This window comes from Felis catus, chromosome B3, assembly GCF_018350175.1.
Source record: "Felis catus isolate Fca126 chromosome B3, F.catus_Fca126_mat1.0, whole genome shotgun sequence".
NCBI lineage: Eukaryota > Metazoa > Chordata > Mammalia > Carnivora > Felidae > Felis > Felis catus.
Window position 1 is genome coordinate 132,069,957 of NC_058373.1, and position 19,709 is coordinate 132,089,665.

The 19,709-nt window shown below is 36.2% G+C and overlaps 1 protein-coding gene across 15 annotated transcripts in view; it reads right to left on the bottom strand.

The window, feature by feature from the left end:
• EML5 (EMAP like 5) overlaps positions 1–19,709 on the bottom strand; it is a 185,204-nt gene that overhangs the window by 78,228 nt on the left and 87,267 nt on the right. For all 15 annotated transcript variants that reach the window (XM_023255930.2, XM_023255928.2, XM_023255927.2 and 12 more), the window contains 7 exons: positions 16,904–17,009; positions 15,269–15,362; positions 14,220–14,320; positions 8,708–8,910; positions 7,981–8,092; positions 6,584–6,711; positions 902–1,043 (listed from right to left, as the gene is read on the bottom strand). In XM_023255930.2, coding sequence (XP_023111698.1) covers positions 902–1,043; positions 6,584–6,711; positions 7,981–8,092; positions 8,708–8,910; positions 14,220–14,320; positions 15,269–15,362; positions 16,904–17,009 — 886 coding nt within the window. The remainder of the gene's footprint in view (positions 1–901; positions 1,044–6,583; positions 6,712–7,980; positions 8,093–8,707; positions 8,911–14,219; positions 14,321–15,268; positions 15,363–16,903; positions 17,010–19,709) is intronic.

Here is a 19,709-nt window from a genome sequence, read left to right on the forward strand (position 1 = left end):
GTAATCTCTAGATCTCGGGGAAAAAACAACTAAAGAATGAAAATGCTGGCCATCAATAACTCAAAAAAAAAAAAAAAGAAGAAGAAGAGACAGTGACAGGAGTTCAATTATTCTAGAGACAGTGATTAGTTTCAGATTTTTAGTTAAGTACAAATGTTGAATACAGTAACCCTAGAAGAACAGACTCTTTTAATAGAAGAAAAAAATAAACTGACTGAATTACAAATTCATGTTACCTAACTTTAACTTGGCCCTTATTATGGCCTGACAATCCTTTCATCTGCTGTTTCTATCACATTTCTTACATTCCCAATTCCCAACCTTTTCAGCCAGAGTTCCTCCTTCAATACCTCCATATTCTAAAACAACATTCCCTACCACCTCACTAAGAAATGTGAAGCTATCTGTACATCCTCATTTGCCCTAGGTTAATAATATCAGTCTTAATGCAATAACTGAGCCCCTTATCTCTCTATACTGACAGGCTAGCTTCATTTGCCTCCTACAAAATGTGCTTAGTTTTGTTTCACCCTAAAATATTCTCCCCTCAATTCTGCTACTCCTTTATAAATTAAGGCCTTCTTTCTTCATTTTTGATTCTGAATTACATATATTCTATGGTCATAAAGGGTAGATAACTTGTTTTCTTCCTGTATTTTTAATTCTAACATGACACTGCAAACAGGTTCAGGATAGGTATGCTCACAGGAGGTCTCACAAAGCAAAGACTGGGTATAATTAATTTTCTTTATATAGCATCATGAGCAAGTGCACACAGAATAAATATGTAAAGCCTTTTTTATACACCTACTGTAGCTTTCTTAGATTTGTGAAGAGTTAGAAAATTGTGACTAAATGTGACTAACATGTTAATCTGTGCTCAAGTCTGAGAGCCTCTTACCCTTTTTCAGTTTCCGGACAGCCAACATACAATGACTAGGAGACAGATCCCATATTCTTAAGGTTTTATCATCACTGACAGTAGCACAGATGGGCAGATAGGGATGTGTAGCCAAACCCCACACCTCTCCTTCCATGTGTCCCTACAAAGAGAACATAGTTAAGATAAATTTAACCTAAATATATGTGTTTTTAAAAGAAAACTAAAGACAACACCTGATAATATACGATAGGATAATGAATAATGGATTAATCTAAAACTTTCTCTTTGGAATATACCTTAAAATACCCCAGTAACAACTTTATCTTCACAATTACACTACAATCAGTTACTATTTAAACTAGTTTAAAATCCTAAAATATTCACTGAGTTAGGAGAATAGGAACTGGCTGCCTTGGAATATTAATAACTGCCACAGAGGAAGAAGTTCCTGCATGTGAGAACAAGGAGTGCTGCAGACCTGCTCCCCAGTGAAACTGGTGAAATTAATAATAATAAAAAATTAAGGTCTCCGGAAATGGTTCCAAAGGAATATGACAAATGAAGAAACATTTACTCAAGAAAGTCTGCTAATATTTGGTAAGAACAATGAGAGTTTTGCAGTATTTGAACCAAGACCCACTCCTTTCCTCCCCATCTCCAACTCACTGACCTGAAAACTCCACACCAGACTGATGTAAACAACACAGGGTCTGGATGCTCTCTCTCCTTTCCCTACTCTAATGGGCTATCTTCCCAGAAGGGGCAGGTGACTACATTTCTTATCCTGCCCTCAATGCCTGCTAAAAGCTGAAACCTTGATGAGTGCTGGACACAGGTGGGAACTCCCTTCTGCCATCCCTATTCTGAGATGGAGGTTCTACACTGGGGGTCATGGCACTAAGAATACTGGGGCTTCAGTTCAACCCAAGAAGACTTGAGGCTACTGCTCCCTACTACCCCTTCCCCAAAATGGAGCACTCAGTTTCTAAAGCAAGGGACACTCAGAAAAGAGTCATCACTATCCAAACACTCAACTTCAGAGCCTTGGATCAGTGTGCCTGCAAGAAAAAGCAAGCCATAAAATAGCTCCTAATGTCTTCTCAAAGGACATGACTTCATTTGCTTCACAGTGTAGAAAAGTTCAAGTCTAAAGGTGCTCTCGAAAACAAGGAAGGTTGTGATGAAAGGCAAATGGGAGCTGACTGGTACTCCTTAAACATACAGACTACTCTGAAGACAAGTGAGTTTGCTCAACAGAACCAGGGCAATCTCAGAGATTGCTGGGAGGATACTGCTTCAAGTCAAAATCTCAAACATTAACCTATGAAAGGGGTGTCCCCTTTAAGGAGGCTAAGCAATTTGTGCTCTAGGGAAAGTGTTGAAAACAGTAGCAATTTAGTCAGCCTCAGTCAGCAATTGAGTGGAGTTCAGTGGCTGGGTGTAGTCAGGGAAAAAGACTATCAAAGAGAAGACTTCCCAAATCATTTTATGGAGCCAAAATGGCCCTGATACCAAAATCAGACATCACTAGGAAACTATAGACCCATGATCCCTTATATATAGTATGTGGATGCTAAAATCCTCAACTAAGTACTAACAAACTGATTCCAACATATACAAAAAGAATTCTACACCATAACTAAGTGGGGTTTATCTCAGGAATGCAAGGTTGGTTTAAAAGATGAAAACCAATTAATATAATACACCATATCAATAGAATAAAAAACAAAACCACATGATCTCTCAATAGACAAAGAAAAAGCCTTTGACAAATGCTTTTGACAAATGACACAATCTTTCATGATAAAAACTTGCATCAAACTAGGAACAGAAGTGTCATTCGTCAATCTGATAAAGGGCATCTATGAAAAATCCAGTTAATACTAAATGGTACAGATTGAATACTTCCTCTGTCTGTTCTACTTCTAATCTACATTGTACTGAAGATTCCAGCCAGGATATTTAGCCACGAAAAAGAAATAACAGGCATCCCAATTGGAAGGGGAACAGTAAAACTACATTTGCAATTCACATGATCTTATATATAAAAAATCCTAAAAATCCACTAAAAAACTATTAGAATAAATGAGGTCCATTATACTATGAGACTTGTATACTAAAAACTATAAACCTGTTGAAAAAAGTTAAAGATGATCTAACTGAATGGAAAGATCCCATGTTCATGGATACAATTTAATATTGTCAAGAGGTGCTATTCCTCAAACTGACCCATAGAATGCTGCTACAAACACTGCTGTACATGTTTTTTTTTTTTTTTCTGTGTTCTTCTGAATGCCCGGTTATGTACATATATCTCCACACTTTTTTTTTTTAATTCACTGTAGATAACATACAATGTTAGTTTCAGGTGTACAATATAGGGGTTCAATAGTTCCATATATTATTCAGTGCTCATCAAGATTAAGTGTACTCTGAATCCCCATCACCTATTTCACCCATCCCTCACCCCCACCTTCTCTCTGGTAACCATCAGTTTGTTCTCTACAGTTAAGAGTCTGGTTTTTTGGTCTCTTTTTTTTTTCCCTTTCCTCATTTGTTTTGTTTCTTAAATTCCACACAAGTGAAATCAGATGGTATTTGTCTTTCTCTGACTGGTTTATTTTGCTTAGTATCATACTCTCTAGCCTTATCCATGTTGCCATCTTGCAAATGGCAAGATTTCATTCTTTTTATGGCTGAATAATATATTCAAAATAATATTCCATTTTATACACACACACACCCGTCTTTTTTATTCATTCAGCAGTTGATGGGACACTTGAGCTGCTTCCATAGTTTGGCTATTATAAATAATGTTGCAAAAAAAGGGTGCATGTATCCTTTCAAATAGTGTTTTTGTATTTTTGGGTAAATACCCTGTAGTGTGACTATTGGATCACAGGGTAGTCCTATTTTTCATTTTTTGAGGAAACTCCATGCTATTTTCCGGAGTGGCTGCACTAGTTTGCATTCCCATCAACAGTGCAGGAGTACCCTTTCTCTCCACGACCTTGTCAATACTTGTCATTTCTTGAGTTTTTGATTTTAGCCATTCTGACAAGTATGAGGTGATATCTCACTGTGGTTTTGATTTGCATTTCCCTGTATATCTCCACACTTTTTCCCCCCACACTTTAAATTACTGTAAGTTTTATCTTATTTCCCGCATGGAGTTTCTCAAAAATTTCTGCACTCTTTTTGAGTATTGTTTCTTCTAGATGATTTTTTAAAAATCTTTCCAGAATTTTTGAAAAATATCATTTGGATTTGGTTTATGATCATACTGAATTCATAAGTTATTTAGATGTTTTATGTCTTTAGTAAAACTTTATGGCTTTTTTAACACTGATCTTCCATAGTTTTAGCTATATTTATTCCTGGCTATTGTATAGTTTTCTTTGTGAGTACTATTTCTATGTCATATTTTTCTAATTGGTTATTGCTGATATATAGAAATACTATTGGCTTTTAGATGTTGATTTTGAATCTCACTTTACAGACTCCTTAATTCTAGTAATTTTTCAGTTTATTCTCTTGAATATGCAAAGTATAGGGTTAAAATATCTGCAAATACTGACAGTGTTCTCCACTTATTTCCAACACTTAGACCTATATTGCTTTGTTTTTCTAGATTGGCTAAGACCTCACACACAATGCTAGACAATAATGGTGAGACCCGACATCCTTGTTTTGTTTCTGATGTTTAGGAGACAGCAGACATCTGAAATCTTAAGCTCTATAATAAATAGGAAAAATAGGGGCGCCTGGGTGGCGCAGTCAGTTAAGCGTCCGACTTCAGCCAGGTCACGATCTCGCGGTCCGTGAGTTCGAGCCCCGCGTCAGGCTCTGGGCTGATGGCTCAGAGCCTGGAGCCTGTTTCCGATTCTGTGTCTCCTTCTCTCTCTGCCCCTCCCCCGTTCATGCTCTGTCTCTCTCTGTCCCAAAAATAAATAAACGTTGAAAAAAAAATTAAAAAAAAAATAAATAGGAAAAATAACAGGATGTCATTTATCACTTCAAAATCTTTTCTTACAATTCTAAAATTGTCTGTGTTTTTGAAAGTTCTGTCTGTGGATTCACCTGTAAAAGTGTACTTGTGTTAGTATTTTCCAAAAGATCATAAAAATGTTAAATACCATGACTCTACCATCTTTCTACTTCAGAGGAAAATTAGGTGGGGCACCTGGGTGGCTCAGTCAGTTGAGTGTCCAACTCTTGATTTCGGCTTAGGTCATTATCTCACAGTTTGTGACACTGAGCTCCTTGTTGGGCTCTGTGCTGACAGCGTGGAGCCTGCTTGGGATTCTCTCTATCCTGCCTTGCCCTACCTCCATTCGCTCTCTTTCTCTTAAATAAACTTAAAAAAAAATTTTTAAAGGAATATTATGAAACTGAAGTTAAAGAGTAAGACACCAAATTTTGACAGTAAATTTAATATAAAACGTTTTGTTTTATATGTATATTTGTGTATATTTGTATACAATATATACAAATATATATTTGTACATATTTGTATATTTGTAAATATGTATATTTATTTGCTTACAAATTCTCCTTGGTACATCAGGATATTACATTAATATTAAAGCATGTGCAGTGCTCTCCTCTAAGTGTGCTCTTTGATGTTTTAACAAAAGTGAGGTGGGGAGGAGTGGGGTTGGAGAAAAAAATAAGTCTGTAATAAGAAAGAACATAATTCTTTTTCAGAATAAAAGGCAAACTTAAAATTGGTCCTACCATATAGAGCTGGAGGACAATTTTTCATTAGGTAGATCCTACCTCACTTACTGTGTTTTAAAGTATTTATTGCTCTCCATACTTTCCAGAAAGATATAATATATATAGGAAATGTATACCTAAAAAATTAATACAGCATTCTTTTTTTTTTTTTAAAGGCAAAGCTGGTTTTTTTTTAAATTTTTTTTTTTTAATGTTTATTTATTTTTGATAGAACACAAGGCAGGGCGCAGAGGAGAGAGAGAAGGAGACACAGAATCTGAAGCAGGCTCCAGGCTCTGAGCAGTCAGCACAGAGCCTGACACGGTGCTTGAACCCACAGACCATGAGATCATGACCTGAGCTGAAGTCGGTCGCCCAACTGATAAAGCCACCCAGGCGCCCCAATACAGCATTCTTGATGAAAATGTTAAGGATCAGGTGATCCTGCTCTTTCGTTTTATATTTCTACCACACAAATGTTGGTATTGCTATTATTTTTGCATTATTTTATTATTTTAACATTTGTTTTATTAATATTTTCACTGACAAATATTTTCAGCAATAAAATTTTAGTGTACATTTTTAATTTCTTTTAATTAGAAACTTAAGGATGAAAATGAAGAGTTTCACAGAAAAACAACTACCTTAGATTCAACAAATGTACTTCAAAGAAACAAAATTGAACATGAAATAAATTGACTTGGTTAAATTAATTACAACTGTTTTTTCTTTTCATTGGTTTCTTGTTTTGTGATAAGAAATTACTTAAAATATTGGCAATTATTCCACATGATAATGTGCATGTTTATTTACTGATATCTACTCATCTAGCTATAATTAAATTAAAAATTTTTGGTATATATTATGAAATATTTCCCTAATTAATTTAACGTTATTTTCACTATTGTTAACTTTTGGCTCTTACATATTAATCAACTGCATATAAATGGAAAAAAAGTATATTAATTTTTTTCAAATTACCTGGACCAGAAGTGTTATTGGGCCACTTTTATCCACTTCTAGTATTTCACCATTCTTTGTGCCAACTAAAATATGACCGTGTCCTAATGATATGGCACGTATAGATGGGTTATCTTCCAAGAGAAGACCTGAAATGTTAAGTGGAGATATTCTTCTAGGTATAAAGTCACTAGAATACAAGGATGTACATATTGCAGAATGAAAATCACGTTACAAGGTTGCCTTTTCCTGTATTTTAAGTATGCTAATAAATGCACTGCATTTTCCCAAACCACTCAATTTACTAATCTCAAAAGTACTACCTAGGAGTGCAGGGGTGGCTCAGTCAGTTAAGCGTCTGACTTGATTTCTGCTCACCTCATGGTGCAGTAGTGGTTCATGGGATCGGCCTCCCACGGCGGCTCGGTGCTGAGGGGGTGGAGCCCGCTTGGGATTCTCTCTTGCCCTCTCTCTCTGCTCCTCCCTTGCTACCGCTCTCTCTCTCTCAAAATAAATAAGTAAAAAAGTACCACCTATATACAATTATCCCAGCTCTCCTACTACTATTCCAATAACTGTTTCCTCTTATATTTGCCCCTCCTCATTCACATCCTTACTTTCTTAGAGCACCTACAATATTCCAGTCAGTACTTTTAATTCAATTCAAGATTGATGCTTTTCTGTCTACTATGTCCTAGGAAGGCTTCAGAGATGTATTTGTAAACATAACAGGGCCAGCTCCTGCCCTCACAGAGCATATAATGCGGAAAACAGGCCCTGTGTGAGGAGCACAGTGAAACAGGAGCATAACATAAGGGAATTTTAGTTTTTTTGAGGGGATCGAAGGGAGATGGGAGTGGAAGCAATCATCCTAGAAGAAATAATGTTTGAGATTTGAAAAATGAGTACATGATCAGATAATTGGAAGGGGCAAGAGGGAAGAGAAGGGCAAATTCTAGGCAAAAGCTATAGCATATAGAAAGGCCTGGAGGTCACAGAGAATGTGGTGTAATGCCTTAATACACTGAGAGCAAGGGTAAAAGGAAAGGCCTGCAAGGATACACAGGCAAGGTCAACAAAACACGAACATGAAACAAAATGCCAAGCTTGAACACAAATTCCTGACTGATGGTAAATGTGATGCCCATGTGGGCAATTTTCTTTGAAAAATTAAAAATGATAAAATTATCACTAATAATCTTGCATTTGGCTAATACTTTACCATCTGTGTCACAGAAAATAGATTATGAAAGGACAGCAATGATTCTGGCACCCAGTTAAACAGCTTTTCCCATTAAATTGTGATGCCTATCTAGTAAAGATGGAAAAATATATTCCGTGTGCTCCACCTCAGTGGCCATGCATGTTAATGAACAATTAACCTTTTACTGCTCAAATTAAATTAAATCTCAAATCACCTTTAGATCCTGGTGCCAAAGCGGCTCTTTTTATAGCATAGGTCTTGAGACATCTTTCAAAGGAGTCATCCCAAAGAGCTACTACCCCATCTTTTCCTCCAGTTACAAATCCCTTTGAAAGTAAAAGCTTCAAGTTAATAAAGATCTAAATATTGAAAAAAAATAACTTTATGTTGCAAACCTCTAGAGGAAAAAACATTTACAGCTAAAAATTACAGCTTACAAACAAATTAGCATAAGAATCTATTATGTTTTTTATACATCAACATGAAAACTACAAAAATATTTACAGTAACACTAAACATTCTACTTTTAGGACAGGACTTTAAGAGCAAGGTTTGTAATTTGGAACCATAAGGTAACTCTACCACTTTTAGCAAGATACATATATTCTCTTGGATGCTTCATAATCCCATCCTTCAAAAAGAGAGGATAAGAACAGTAGTTACCTCACAGGCTATGGTGATAATAAAGCACTTAAGCCATTGTTGACACACAGGAAGAGATTAAGAAGTATTGAGTTAAAACTGTTTTTTAATAGCAGACCTATTTCACTCTGTGTTCAGAAGTTTGAAAGAGGAATAAAAGAAGGTAGAAAGGCTCTAGTTTACAGATTATTACTGGGTGGCTCAGCTCCGCAGAAAGGCAATACTCCTTTACTAGTGAAAATGCTCTACAATCCATGATCAAATTATGTTTAATGTAAAAATATCTTCAGGATACTTACTTTTTCCAATGCATGCATACTAAACACTGGCCCATCATGTGCTTTAACTGTTTTTACAAGAAAGACATCTCTCCAGATACACACGTCTCCTGTGGATGTTCCAGAAAAAGCCATCTCTTCAGTCCATCCATATACTGCACACATCATCGTGTCATTTTTCCCCAGTGTGCCCACGTAGCCTTTTCTTCCAATCAATCCTCCCCCTGGTTCATAAAAAAATATCACAGAAGTACCACTTTTAAAATGCATAAAATGATAAAATTTCTTTCCTACTGTAAATGTTTAAATAGAGACTTAAAAAGAAAAATATAAGTCTCTCAATCAGCAACTTGCCTGGCTGAGACAGCCACACCCACAGCACCTTTTAGGCCATAACTTTTTGGATAAAAACATATATGCTAAGTTGGCTTTAATCAGTCCTCAGCACTTTTGGTTGGTTTTCAAAATTTTTTATTATGACATATTTAAGAAAACAAGAGAGTACCAAAAAACCTCAATACAATGAATGTATGTATATCCCCTAACAACCTACATAAAATTGTAAAAACAACGAAAACACGATGCCAATCCCATCTCCCTTTTTCACTCCTTACTACTGTGAAAGTGATGTTAACTATTCTCATGCATTCCTTTAAATTGAGTGGTTTGGGAAAATGCAGTACATTTATTAGCATACCTTGTAATGTTTATTTTTACTACTTATTTGTAAATTCTTAGGCAATGTTAGATTATCCATGTTTTAAGATTTTCTATAATACCATCCTGTATGTACAGTGAACAACAGTGGTTTGTCCTGAACAACAGTGGTTTGACCTGCGTACAAGTCTATTTTTACATGATACTTTTCAATACAGTCCAATAAATGGATTTTCTCTTATGATTTTCTTTCTTTACAATGTTTATTAAAAAAAATTTTTTTAATGTTTATTTATTTTTGAGAGAGAGACAGACAGACAGAACATGAGAGGGGGAGGGGCAGAGAGTGAGGGAGACACAGAATCCGAAACGGGCTCTAGGACCTGAGCTGTCAGCACAGAGCCCGACACGGGGCTCGAACTCACAAACCACAAGATCATGACCTGAGCCTAAGTTGGATGCTTTAACTGATTCAGTCACCCGGGCACCCCAAAATGTTTACTTTTGAGAGTGAGAGTGTATGTGCACACATGTGGGGTAGGGGCAGAGAGAGAAGGAGAGAGAATCCAAAGCAGGCTCAGCACAGAGCCTGACATGGGGCTCGATGTCATGTACTGTGAGATCATGACCTGAGCCAAAATCAAGAGTCAGATACTTTACCAACTGAGCCACCCAGGGGAATGCGTTATGATTTTCTTAACATTTTCTTTGCTCCAATTCACTTTGTTGTAAAATTATACTACATAATATACTTTATAAAATATGTGTTAATTGATGGTTTATGTCACTGGTAAAGCTTTGGGTCAATAGTAGGCTATTAGAAGTATTTGGGGAGTCAAATATTATATGCAAGGTCAGCACCCTAACCTCCCATGCTATTCGAGGGTCAACTATATTCCTTTGCAACTTGCTTTTATCACCAACAATCTGTACTGGAGTTTTATATATGTTGATTTGTACATCTAGAAAATGCATTTTTGTAACCCTGTAAGCATTCCATTATATGAACATAACCGTCCATCCATTTTCCTATTAATGGGCACTTGAGTTGCTTCCAAGCCTTTGCTATTGAAAACAACACTGCTTTAAACATTCTTGTAAAGGCCTCTTCTATGCAAGTACAAGAGATTCTCTAGGAATGCCCAGGAATGACCACAGGGTATTCACAAAAGGGAAAGCATATAAATGAGAGGTATCATCTGTTGCCAAACTATTTTACAAAGTTGAGGCACTAATTTACACTCCCATTAATAGTGAAAGGAGTTCTTGTTGCTTCCCACCTTTCAGGAATATTTGGTATTGTTAGACTGGGGGATATGAAATACCAACTGAATTTTACTATGGTTTTAATGTGCATTTCTCTGATTATTTTTTATCATATTTTCCTATTTTTATTGGCCATTCATTACCTATTGATATCTTTTGCCCAATTTTTTTCCCAATTGAACTTATTCATTCATTCAGGAAATATATATGCCAGGCACTACTCAAGGCACTGGGGGTAAAGTTATGAACAAAAGAGACAACAAAACTCCCTGTTCTCATGGAGTTTCCTGGTGAGACAGTCAATAAATATAACAAATAAGCAAAATGTGCAGTATGTTAACAGATGATGATGGGTGCTATGTAGAAAATGTGAGCATAAACGGGAGATAAGAAATGGGAGAGGCCCGTTTTAAGTAGGGTGGTTAAGAAAGGCCTCACTGGGAAGGTAGAAGTTAAATGAAGGAGGTAGCAAGAGCAAGCCATGCAAGAAGAGGGTTTAAGGCAGAGGGATCACCAAGGGCCCAATGCAGGAGTGTGACAAGAACCTTCAAGGAACAGCTATAGAGGTCAGTATGGTGTCGCAAAGAAAATAAGGGAGGAAGTAATGGGAGATGGGGTCATAGAGGTCAAAGGCAGCATTACAGGCCATTGTAAGGATTTACATTTTACTCTACATGAGATGGGAAATGGTTAGTGGAATGAAATCTGGCATATCATGTATTAATAGGTTCATTCTGATTTCTGGGTTGAGAGTAAATCAGAGAACAGCAAGGAAGAAAGGAGTCAGATGTCTATTTCAATCATCTGGGCAACTGATAAAGGTGGCATGGACCAGGGTGGTTGGATGGAAGATGATGAAAAGTGGTCATATTCCATATGGGGTGCCTGGGTGGCTCAGTCAGTTAAGTGTCCGACCTCGACTCAGGTCACGATCTCACGATTCAAGAGTTTGAGCCCCTCATCCGGCTCTGTGCTGACAGCTCGGATCCTGGAGCCTGTTTCAGATTCTGTGTCTCCCTCTCTCTCTCTCTCTGCCCTTCCCCCTGGCCCATGCTCGGTCTGTCTCTCTCTCTCTCTCTCTCTCTCTCAAAAATAAATAAACATTAAAAACAATTTTTAAAGATAATAAATAAAAAATAATTTTTTAAAAAGTGGGCATATTCCAAATGTATTCAGAAGACTGACTTTCCTTAACACGGCAGTCAGAGTTGTTAGTGAACTTGTAAGAATAACTAAGTGGACTCATGAGGGGGAAAAATAGGTCAGAATTCCCTCAAGGGAAAGAAGAAGATAAACTGCAAAGTAAACATTTAAACAATGTTCTAAAGGTGTTAAAGTACATAGATAAGAAGAGAAATTGATTAGCAACTCAAGGGTCGAGTTGAAGGAAGGTTTTTGTTTGGTTTTATTTATTTAAGATAGAAAAATAACCCCACATTTGTATGCCGAAGAGAAAGAGTAAGAGGGAAAAGTGAGGATGCAGGAGAGAAAGGGAAGAAGGGCTGCAGTGATGTCCACTGAACATGTAGCAGTGGAATTCCGTCTAGGAGCTGCCTCAACTCCGCCTAGCTCCTCAAGGTGAGAAGGTAGGGCTCTCCAGAAGGAGAACACACTAGGACCTATGTCACTGGGGAGGAGTAAGACTGACCATGGTTCCCCCAGCCCAAACTGCCAGGCCCTTTCACTACAGCAAGTTGATCTTGGAGAGGATATCTCCAGTTAATGGCAACTGGGTATAAAACAGGGTAGGAGTTTTCACTCTTGTTCTGTTAAGTACTTATATAATATTCTTGATTTTGTCCCTGGGCCTAGAAAGTCTAAAATATTTGCTATTTCTCCATTTACAGAAATAGTCTGCCACTCCTGGTTTAGATAATCATCAACTGGGTTTTCTGACAGGCACAGCATAACATATTCCTATTGTACCAGGTCATCATTGCACTCAAAAAACTCTTGGTGGCTCCCTGCCCCTACCAACCATGAAACAGAGCTCAAATTCCTTCGAGGACAGATTAATAATTCATAAGTTGAAATTCTCAAAGCCTAGATCTGAGACAGGAGGTCAGAGCTCCCTTTTAGACTCAGGCCTATGCCACGACTACTTAATTCACATAAAGCTATGCATTTAGAGGATTAGCACTTACTCCAATGAATAAAGTGGTTACTTATTTCTCACTTGGCTAGTGAACTCCATGGATCAGAACCCCAAAAGTGAGGAAGGCTGGAAGGCACATCAAAGTTTTAACATTTACCCATATGGTTCAGTTTCAGGTCTACTATATGACTAATGAAACTTAAGGAAAAAGTTATTCAATTGTAAATCTCTTCATTCCAAAACTATTTACTTTAAGTCTCTTTTTTTTTTAATTTTTTTTAATGTTTATTTATTTCTGAGACAGAGAGAGACAGAGAATGAGTGGGGAAGGGGCAGAGAGAGGGGGACACAGAATCTGAAGCAGGCTCCAGGCTCTGAGCTATCAGCACAGAGCCCGATGCAGGGCTCGAGCTCACAGACTGCGAGATCATGACCTGAGCCGAAGCCGGATGCTCAACCGACTGAGCCACCCAGGTGCCCCTTTAAGTCTCTTATTTCAAAGAAATTTACAAAGGTTTTTGGTTTTTTCCAAGACAGAAATAATAAGTACTACTTGTTTGGTATTTGCAATTCCAAGTAAATAAGATACTCTAAAATTTTGTTTAAATATATAGGAATGAAAATGTGAAAATACTTCTTTTTACTATGTAAATGTATATACACTATGATCTGATGAGTTTCTGATAAAGTAGAAAATCCAAGTCTGAAAACCAATTCACGTTCTATGTAGTTTACAATTTGAAAGTAACCTGAACTTGGGAAATGTCCTCACTAAGACTGTTCTTTTCTTAGATAGGTTTTATTTCTATTATTCATGTATTTTATCTGTAAGGTTTAAGTGGGCTGAGACTTAGATATCAAACTGGTGGAATTTATAAGTATACTACTTATACTACTAGTTTATTTAGAAAGGAGACATTTTTTATTTTAAAATGCAAACTTATTTCACAGCTGCTAATCTACAGTTACAAATGACTCAAGCAATACGATTTTCCGCTTCTGTATCATTTTATAGCATATAAAGAATTTTTACAAAATTTTTCATTTTCAGTTTATACTAAAAAATATGTGTTTAGCAGAAGAAAGGAGTTTGGACATCACTTGATTCATCTCATAAGTTAAACCCTTTTGAAAATATGAATACTACATCAATGTAGTCAATAAATACAATAAAAACAATCTTCTATTTGTTTATAATATATCAAGACAATTGTGAATCACTTAAAAAAAACATTTTGGGTAATTTTAGATTTTCATAAAAGATTCAAGGGTAACAGAATTCTTGAGTTTAACATCTTACATACTATAGACTATTTGTCAAAACTAAGAAACCAACATGTTTAATGCATTTCTATTAACTGAACTCCAGACCTCATTCAGATTTCACCTGTTTATCCACTAATATCTCCTTTCTGTTCCAGGGTCCAATCTCAGATACTGCATTGTACTTAGCTAAATCACTTTTAAAAGTAATAATTTCTTGTTTCAAAGGAGTAAAAAGAAGAACTTCCTTACCTGCTCTACGCCAAAACTTCACGTGTTTAATTCCAGCTGTAATTAACTTATCAGGCACGTAGGGGTTCATCTTTACAACAAAAATCTTATCTTTACTTCCTCTAAAAAAAAAAACAACAACAATGTTTTAACTCTGAAGATAAATCTTTCCTATAATAATCTTTTGCCTAATCCATACCCTACCTTGATTACTCCATTACTGAACCTTTGACCCACTTATCTCTCAGGTTTGGGCTATATAATCATGAATTTGCACATTTGCTGTTCTGTCATAATTTTAATTTCTTAACTCTTCTCAATGGAATTTTAAGAGATAGGAACAGTGTGAAGAGAACTTTTGAATAGCACTTACTATAGTACTGTGCATAGGGAACTGTGGCATGAATCAGTTAAAGAAAAAACTTTTATAATACTTTGTTATAGTTTAACATAGCCATTCCAAACACAAAGTTCCTCTTAAACTATTTTTTATTTGGCCATTATCTATGTGCTGAAAGAAGCATTTAACTGTATTTTTAAAGTGCTTTAATGTCTCATTTTAAGGAGTAAGACATTAAAAAAATGATCTCTGACACTGTTGACTATTTCCTCCTTTAAAGCAATTGTTAATATTTTTTATTATAAAATACACACTCATAGTAGAAAATTTAGAAAATGGAAAATGTAACAGAAAATAAAAATAATCTCTAGCTTCTTTATGATATAGATGTGTATGTTTCATCCTTCAAATATATGCTATGAGCATTTCCAATGGCTATATAATAGTTTATCATACAACAGAATTCACTCTACCTATAAATGCAGAGTTTTAGATAATAGCTACTTGCAATGTCTTACTACAGTTACAGTAAAAGTAGGTACACAAGGGATAAACCTACAAATGAATCCTTAATTTGTCTTTTTACCATGATTATACTATTTATTCAATGGTAAGAAAGATGGTAGCAATTAAAAAAAGGTTACATGTTTGATTTCAAAACTGTTTTAATTAAAAAAATTTTTAAGTGATTTCAGTACTTTGCCAATGTGATATCAAGTTTTTCCCCCACCTTGCTACTGAAAGTTTCTCTCCTTTCTTCCAGTCCCACAGCACAATAGTGTGGCTATCATCTATTCCAACTGAAGCCAAACGTTTCCCATCCGCTATAAAAATGAATCAGAGAGACACTGGCCATTAACATTCAGAAGATAAAAAACATTCAGTACATGTTCTGAAACCACAGTACTATATTTAAAATTTTATAAAATGATGTTAAATGTTAGGCATGCATATATATAGCTATAAAATAACCAGAATTTGTAAGCAAGGAAAGAGTAATTTCTCAATGCATCTAAACATTGTTATTTTTCTCTGGCCTCATTTCCAGGTTAGGATGGGGAGGAGGTAGATAAGTGGAAAAAAGAGATTTTAAATGAAAAGAAAAAATTAAGAAAGAAGGAAAGATTTACTTCAATTAAATTTACTGTAAGAACTCTATTGTGATATAACAACTCGTAGGGATTATGAAAATTAACTGAATGAAAAAGATGTAGGTTACAACCTCGTACTGTCATTAATATGACCGTTTGTAGTGAAGGTCAATTATATTAGTTGTTACTATTATCAAACAAGTAATGAATGTATTACACAAATGACTGAACTAAGTCAGTCATGCTGACAGGTGTGCACATGTTTATAGGCTGCAAAGGCCCAAACTACGATTAAACATTTACCACCCTGCCACTTTTTGCAAACCTCAATTAGTTCGTTATCACTACCTGTGAAATTTCTCTTGCTGACTCCCTTGTTTGCCATTAATCTTCTTGTTTCTTGACATTCAGCATGTCCCTAAAGGCATATTTACACTTCCCCCCAATAATTCACTCTCATTTCAGTTGGAGCAGCAGAAGGCACAAATTTGCCGTTTCTTGAAATAAAATCCTCTATTAATGGCATTTCTCCCCTCTCCCCAATCCACATCCTAGCTTTCATTATAGATCTACATGCAGTTGTTAAAGTGTAAAATATAAAGCAAAGAGCTAAAATGGTCTCAAATTATTCTTATAAGATAGCCTGGAATTATCACTTTGTAGAAATGCTAGAAAACAAGTATCTCAGTATTCACCTCTTTCTTTCTTAGCTTTCACCCTAAACATTTTCAGTTTACTCTGTGGCTAAAAAATATTAAGTGAGACTGGGGTTTTCCCAAAGCAAGAGGTACATAGAGTGAGCAGTAATTCAGATGGTTTTAGATGTTATACAAACATTTTCTGTTTTAACAGAAACATGTTTATATTAATGGGTATTAAAAATAACACTCGTTAAATTATAAGCTAGCCCGCAAACCCACACTCTCTGCCCTGACTGGTTAGGACAATAGTATGTACATTTGAAAACAACTGTGTAGGGGCGCCTGGGTGGCTCAGTCGGTTAAGCGTCCAACTTTGGCTCAGGTCATGATCTCGCGGTTCATGGGTTTGAGCCCTGCTGACAGCTCGGATCCTGGAGCCTGCTTCAGATTCTGTCTCTCCCTCTCTCTCTCTGCCCATCCCTGCTTGTGCTGTCTCTCAAAAATAAATAAATGTTAAAACAACTGTGTAGGTCATAGCTACATGACAAGTTTAAGCAACACTGATTTCAACTATAATGCTATATATCACCTCTGCATTTTAACCATTCTTACTGAGACAGAAAACAGCCTTACCTGAGAAATCAACAGCACAGACACCATATTGGTGGCAGCCCTTTAATACTGACAATGGTTTAACGGTCTCTGTATCCCATATGTGAATTGAGGGATCCCTACCTACCTATAATAGAAAGAATTATAAAAGTCATACAATTAAATTTTTTATTTTCATATGTATTAAAAGGAAATAAAATGGGATTTTACAGTCTTATTTGTTATGGGCATTTATCAAATAAAAAATATAAAGCAGATTGTATATGTGACTGACATTTCTTTCTTACATTTGGTAAAATGCTAATGAGGCTAAGCTCAGTGTTTCTAGGACTGTTCTGTGTGACTCACAAATCTTATCCTATACTTCATCAATAAAGATAATTCTCACTGAGCACGTATAGTTAGCTGTATTGCCATGCTAGAACAACGAGCACTAAGACATTCAGGTAAATTTTGCAGACTCAATAGGAAAACAAGACATTTTCAGTTAAATCAGAATATCTGGCAACAGATGCTTAATGAAGAGGAAAGGCTGTAAAGAAATGGAAGAGAGGATACGTGACCTGGCCTTCAGAAAGTGCACTCTCAGATAAAAAGAGAAGAAAGCAAGTACATTCTAGGCTAGGATAATGCTATAAACAAAGGTACAGAGATACTTAAACAAGTACTTAAAACTACTTAAACAAAGTACTAAGCAGTTAAGACTCTGAATAGATGCTATCACTTAGGTTTTTACTTGGTTTAGACATTCACTGATGCACAGGTAAACTATCAATTTGTAATTATTCTCTTAGACTCCAGTGATCACTTTTAACTACAAGGATAAAGAGCTAGAATAGCTTTGCCTATAAAGGCAACTCCTGAAATAAAGGATATAGCTGCCAATTATTATTAATTTTGAGACTGATTTTATATAAAGACATAACAAATAACAAGACTGCCATCAGCCAATATTTCACTGAAGTTTTTCAGCCAAACGTTCCCACGGACCATTAAGTCTTCTGTTTAACTTCCGTAGAGTTTGACACTTTTGATAATTTCACAGTAGCACTGTCTCCTGGTTCTTTGATCTCCTGGACTCTTACTAATGAGTTTCCTTCACAATTTCATTACCTGTCCCCTAAATATAAACTCCCCCAAAATTCTGTCTTTAATATTCCAGTCTTTTCATTCTACATTTTTGCCTTAGGGTATCTCACTTTCAGTTTCAATGGTTAAATCAACAAATGACTCCCAAATTCTACTTTCTAATATTAAACTCTTCTTCTGAATTTAAGACTTACATTTCCAATTGCCTATTGGACATCTCACATGGAAATGATGATGATGATGATGGCAAAGGCTAACTAACATTTACTGAGAACTGACTTATGTCCTAGAAACTGTTCTAAACGCTTTCCAAGGATGGACTCATGTAACAATCAGCAATTCTAACAGATAGGCAATGACAATATCCTTATTTTAAAACATATAGAGACTAAGGCATAGAGAGGCTAGGTTATTTTCCCACAGCTAATAGGTGGAGAAGCTTGAATAACACCATGTTCAGTGCTGGTGAAGATAAAAGAGTGAGTACTATTAGGGCACATGTGGGGCATGGCAGTCAGGGATGAGGGGAGAGGTTAGGCAAGTTTTCAGATGTTACCTAAGTTTTAAAAGGAATAGGAATTAGATGAAGTTGGAGGACTGAACAGAAATGGAGGGTAAGAATTTTCCAGAGGAGGCAACTAAGTAAAAGATGTGAAGCAGTATTATACATAGACAGATTCTAAATAGCTCAAAAGACAGGAGCATAGTTTACCAGGAAATAATTGGTAAGAGATAAAAAGAGGAGTCTGGGGGGCGCCTGGGGGGCTCAGTTGGTTAAGCATCTGACTTCAGCTCAGGTCATGATTTCATGGTTCATGAGTTTGAGCCCTACATCTGGCTCTGTACTGACAGCTCAGAGCCTGGATCCTGCTTCGGATTCTGTGACTCCCCCTCTGTCTGCACCGCCTCCCCCTGCCTCTCTCTCATTCTCTCTCTCTCTCTCTCTCAAAAATAAACATTAAAGAAAATAAATTAAAAAAAAAGAGGAGTCTGGAGTTGGCCTAGGTTAAATATCTTGAGCTACATGCTAATGAATTTACACATTAGCTTAAAAGCTACTGATAAACACAGAAGAAAACAAAGATTATTAGTGGATTGAGAAAATGGTTAGGGGGAAAAATCTAAAGATGTAAAACTAGTTGGTTGGTTATAACAACAGATTAGAAATTATGAAGCAAAGAACGGCCAGCAGAGATAAGGTAAAATACAAAAACAAAACAACAAGGGATAGATGTAGTCATGGTAGAGAACTAAGCTATATTCAGGGCAAATCTTGGATGCAGCTCTGGGACTGACTGGCTCTACTGGGTGAAGAGAACAAGTCAGATTCTCGGGCTTAGGAAACCAGGCTAATTTAACGTCATGTTCTAAGTAGGAAATACCAGGATAAGCAGGTTTGAAAGGAAAGCTGAATCTCATTTATCTCCATTTTGGACACGATGAATCTGAGCCACCCACAAGATATCTAAGTGAGTGTGTTTTAGGTAAATTTTTAGTGAATTGTATATTCCTCCAACTCATATTAGATTGTGAGCTCTTGACAGTGGCAGCCGCTGAATTATCTTCGTGTTTCCCCAAGACATTTAATGCTTTCAAATAAGAAGCACTCAACAGATTTGAATTAAAATTTTAAAATTAGGGTATAGTCAACATATTCAAGTTGTCAGGTAATATTCTTTCAGTTTCTTTCACCTCCAATTACAATCACAGTTCATGACAAAGGAGCATTATTTGTACT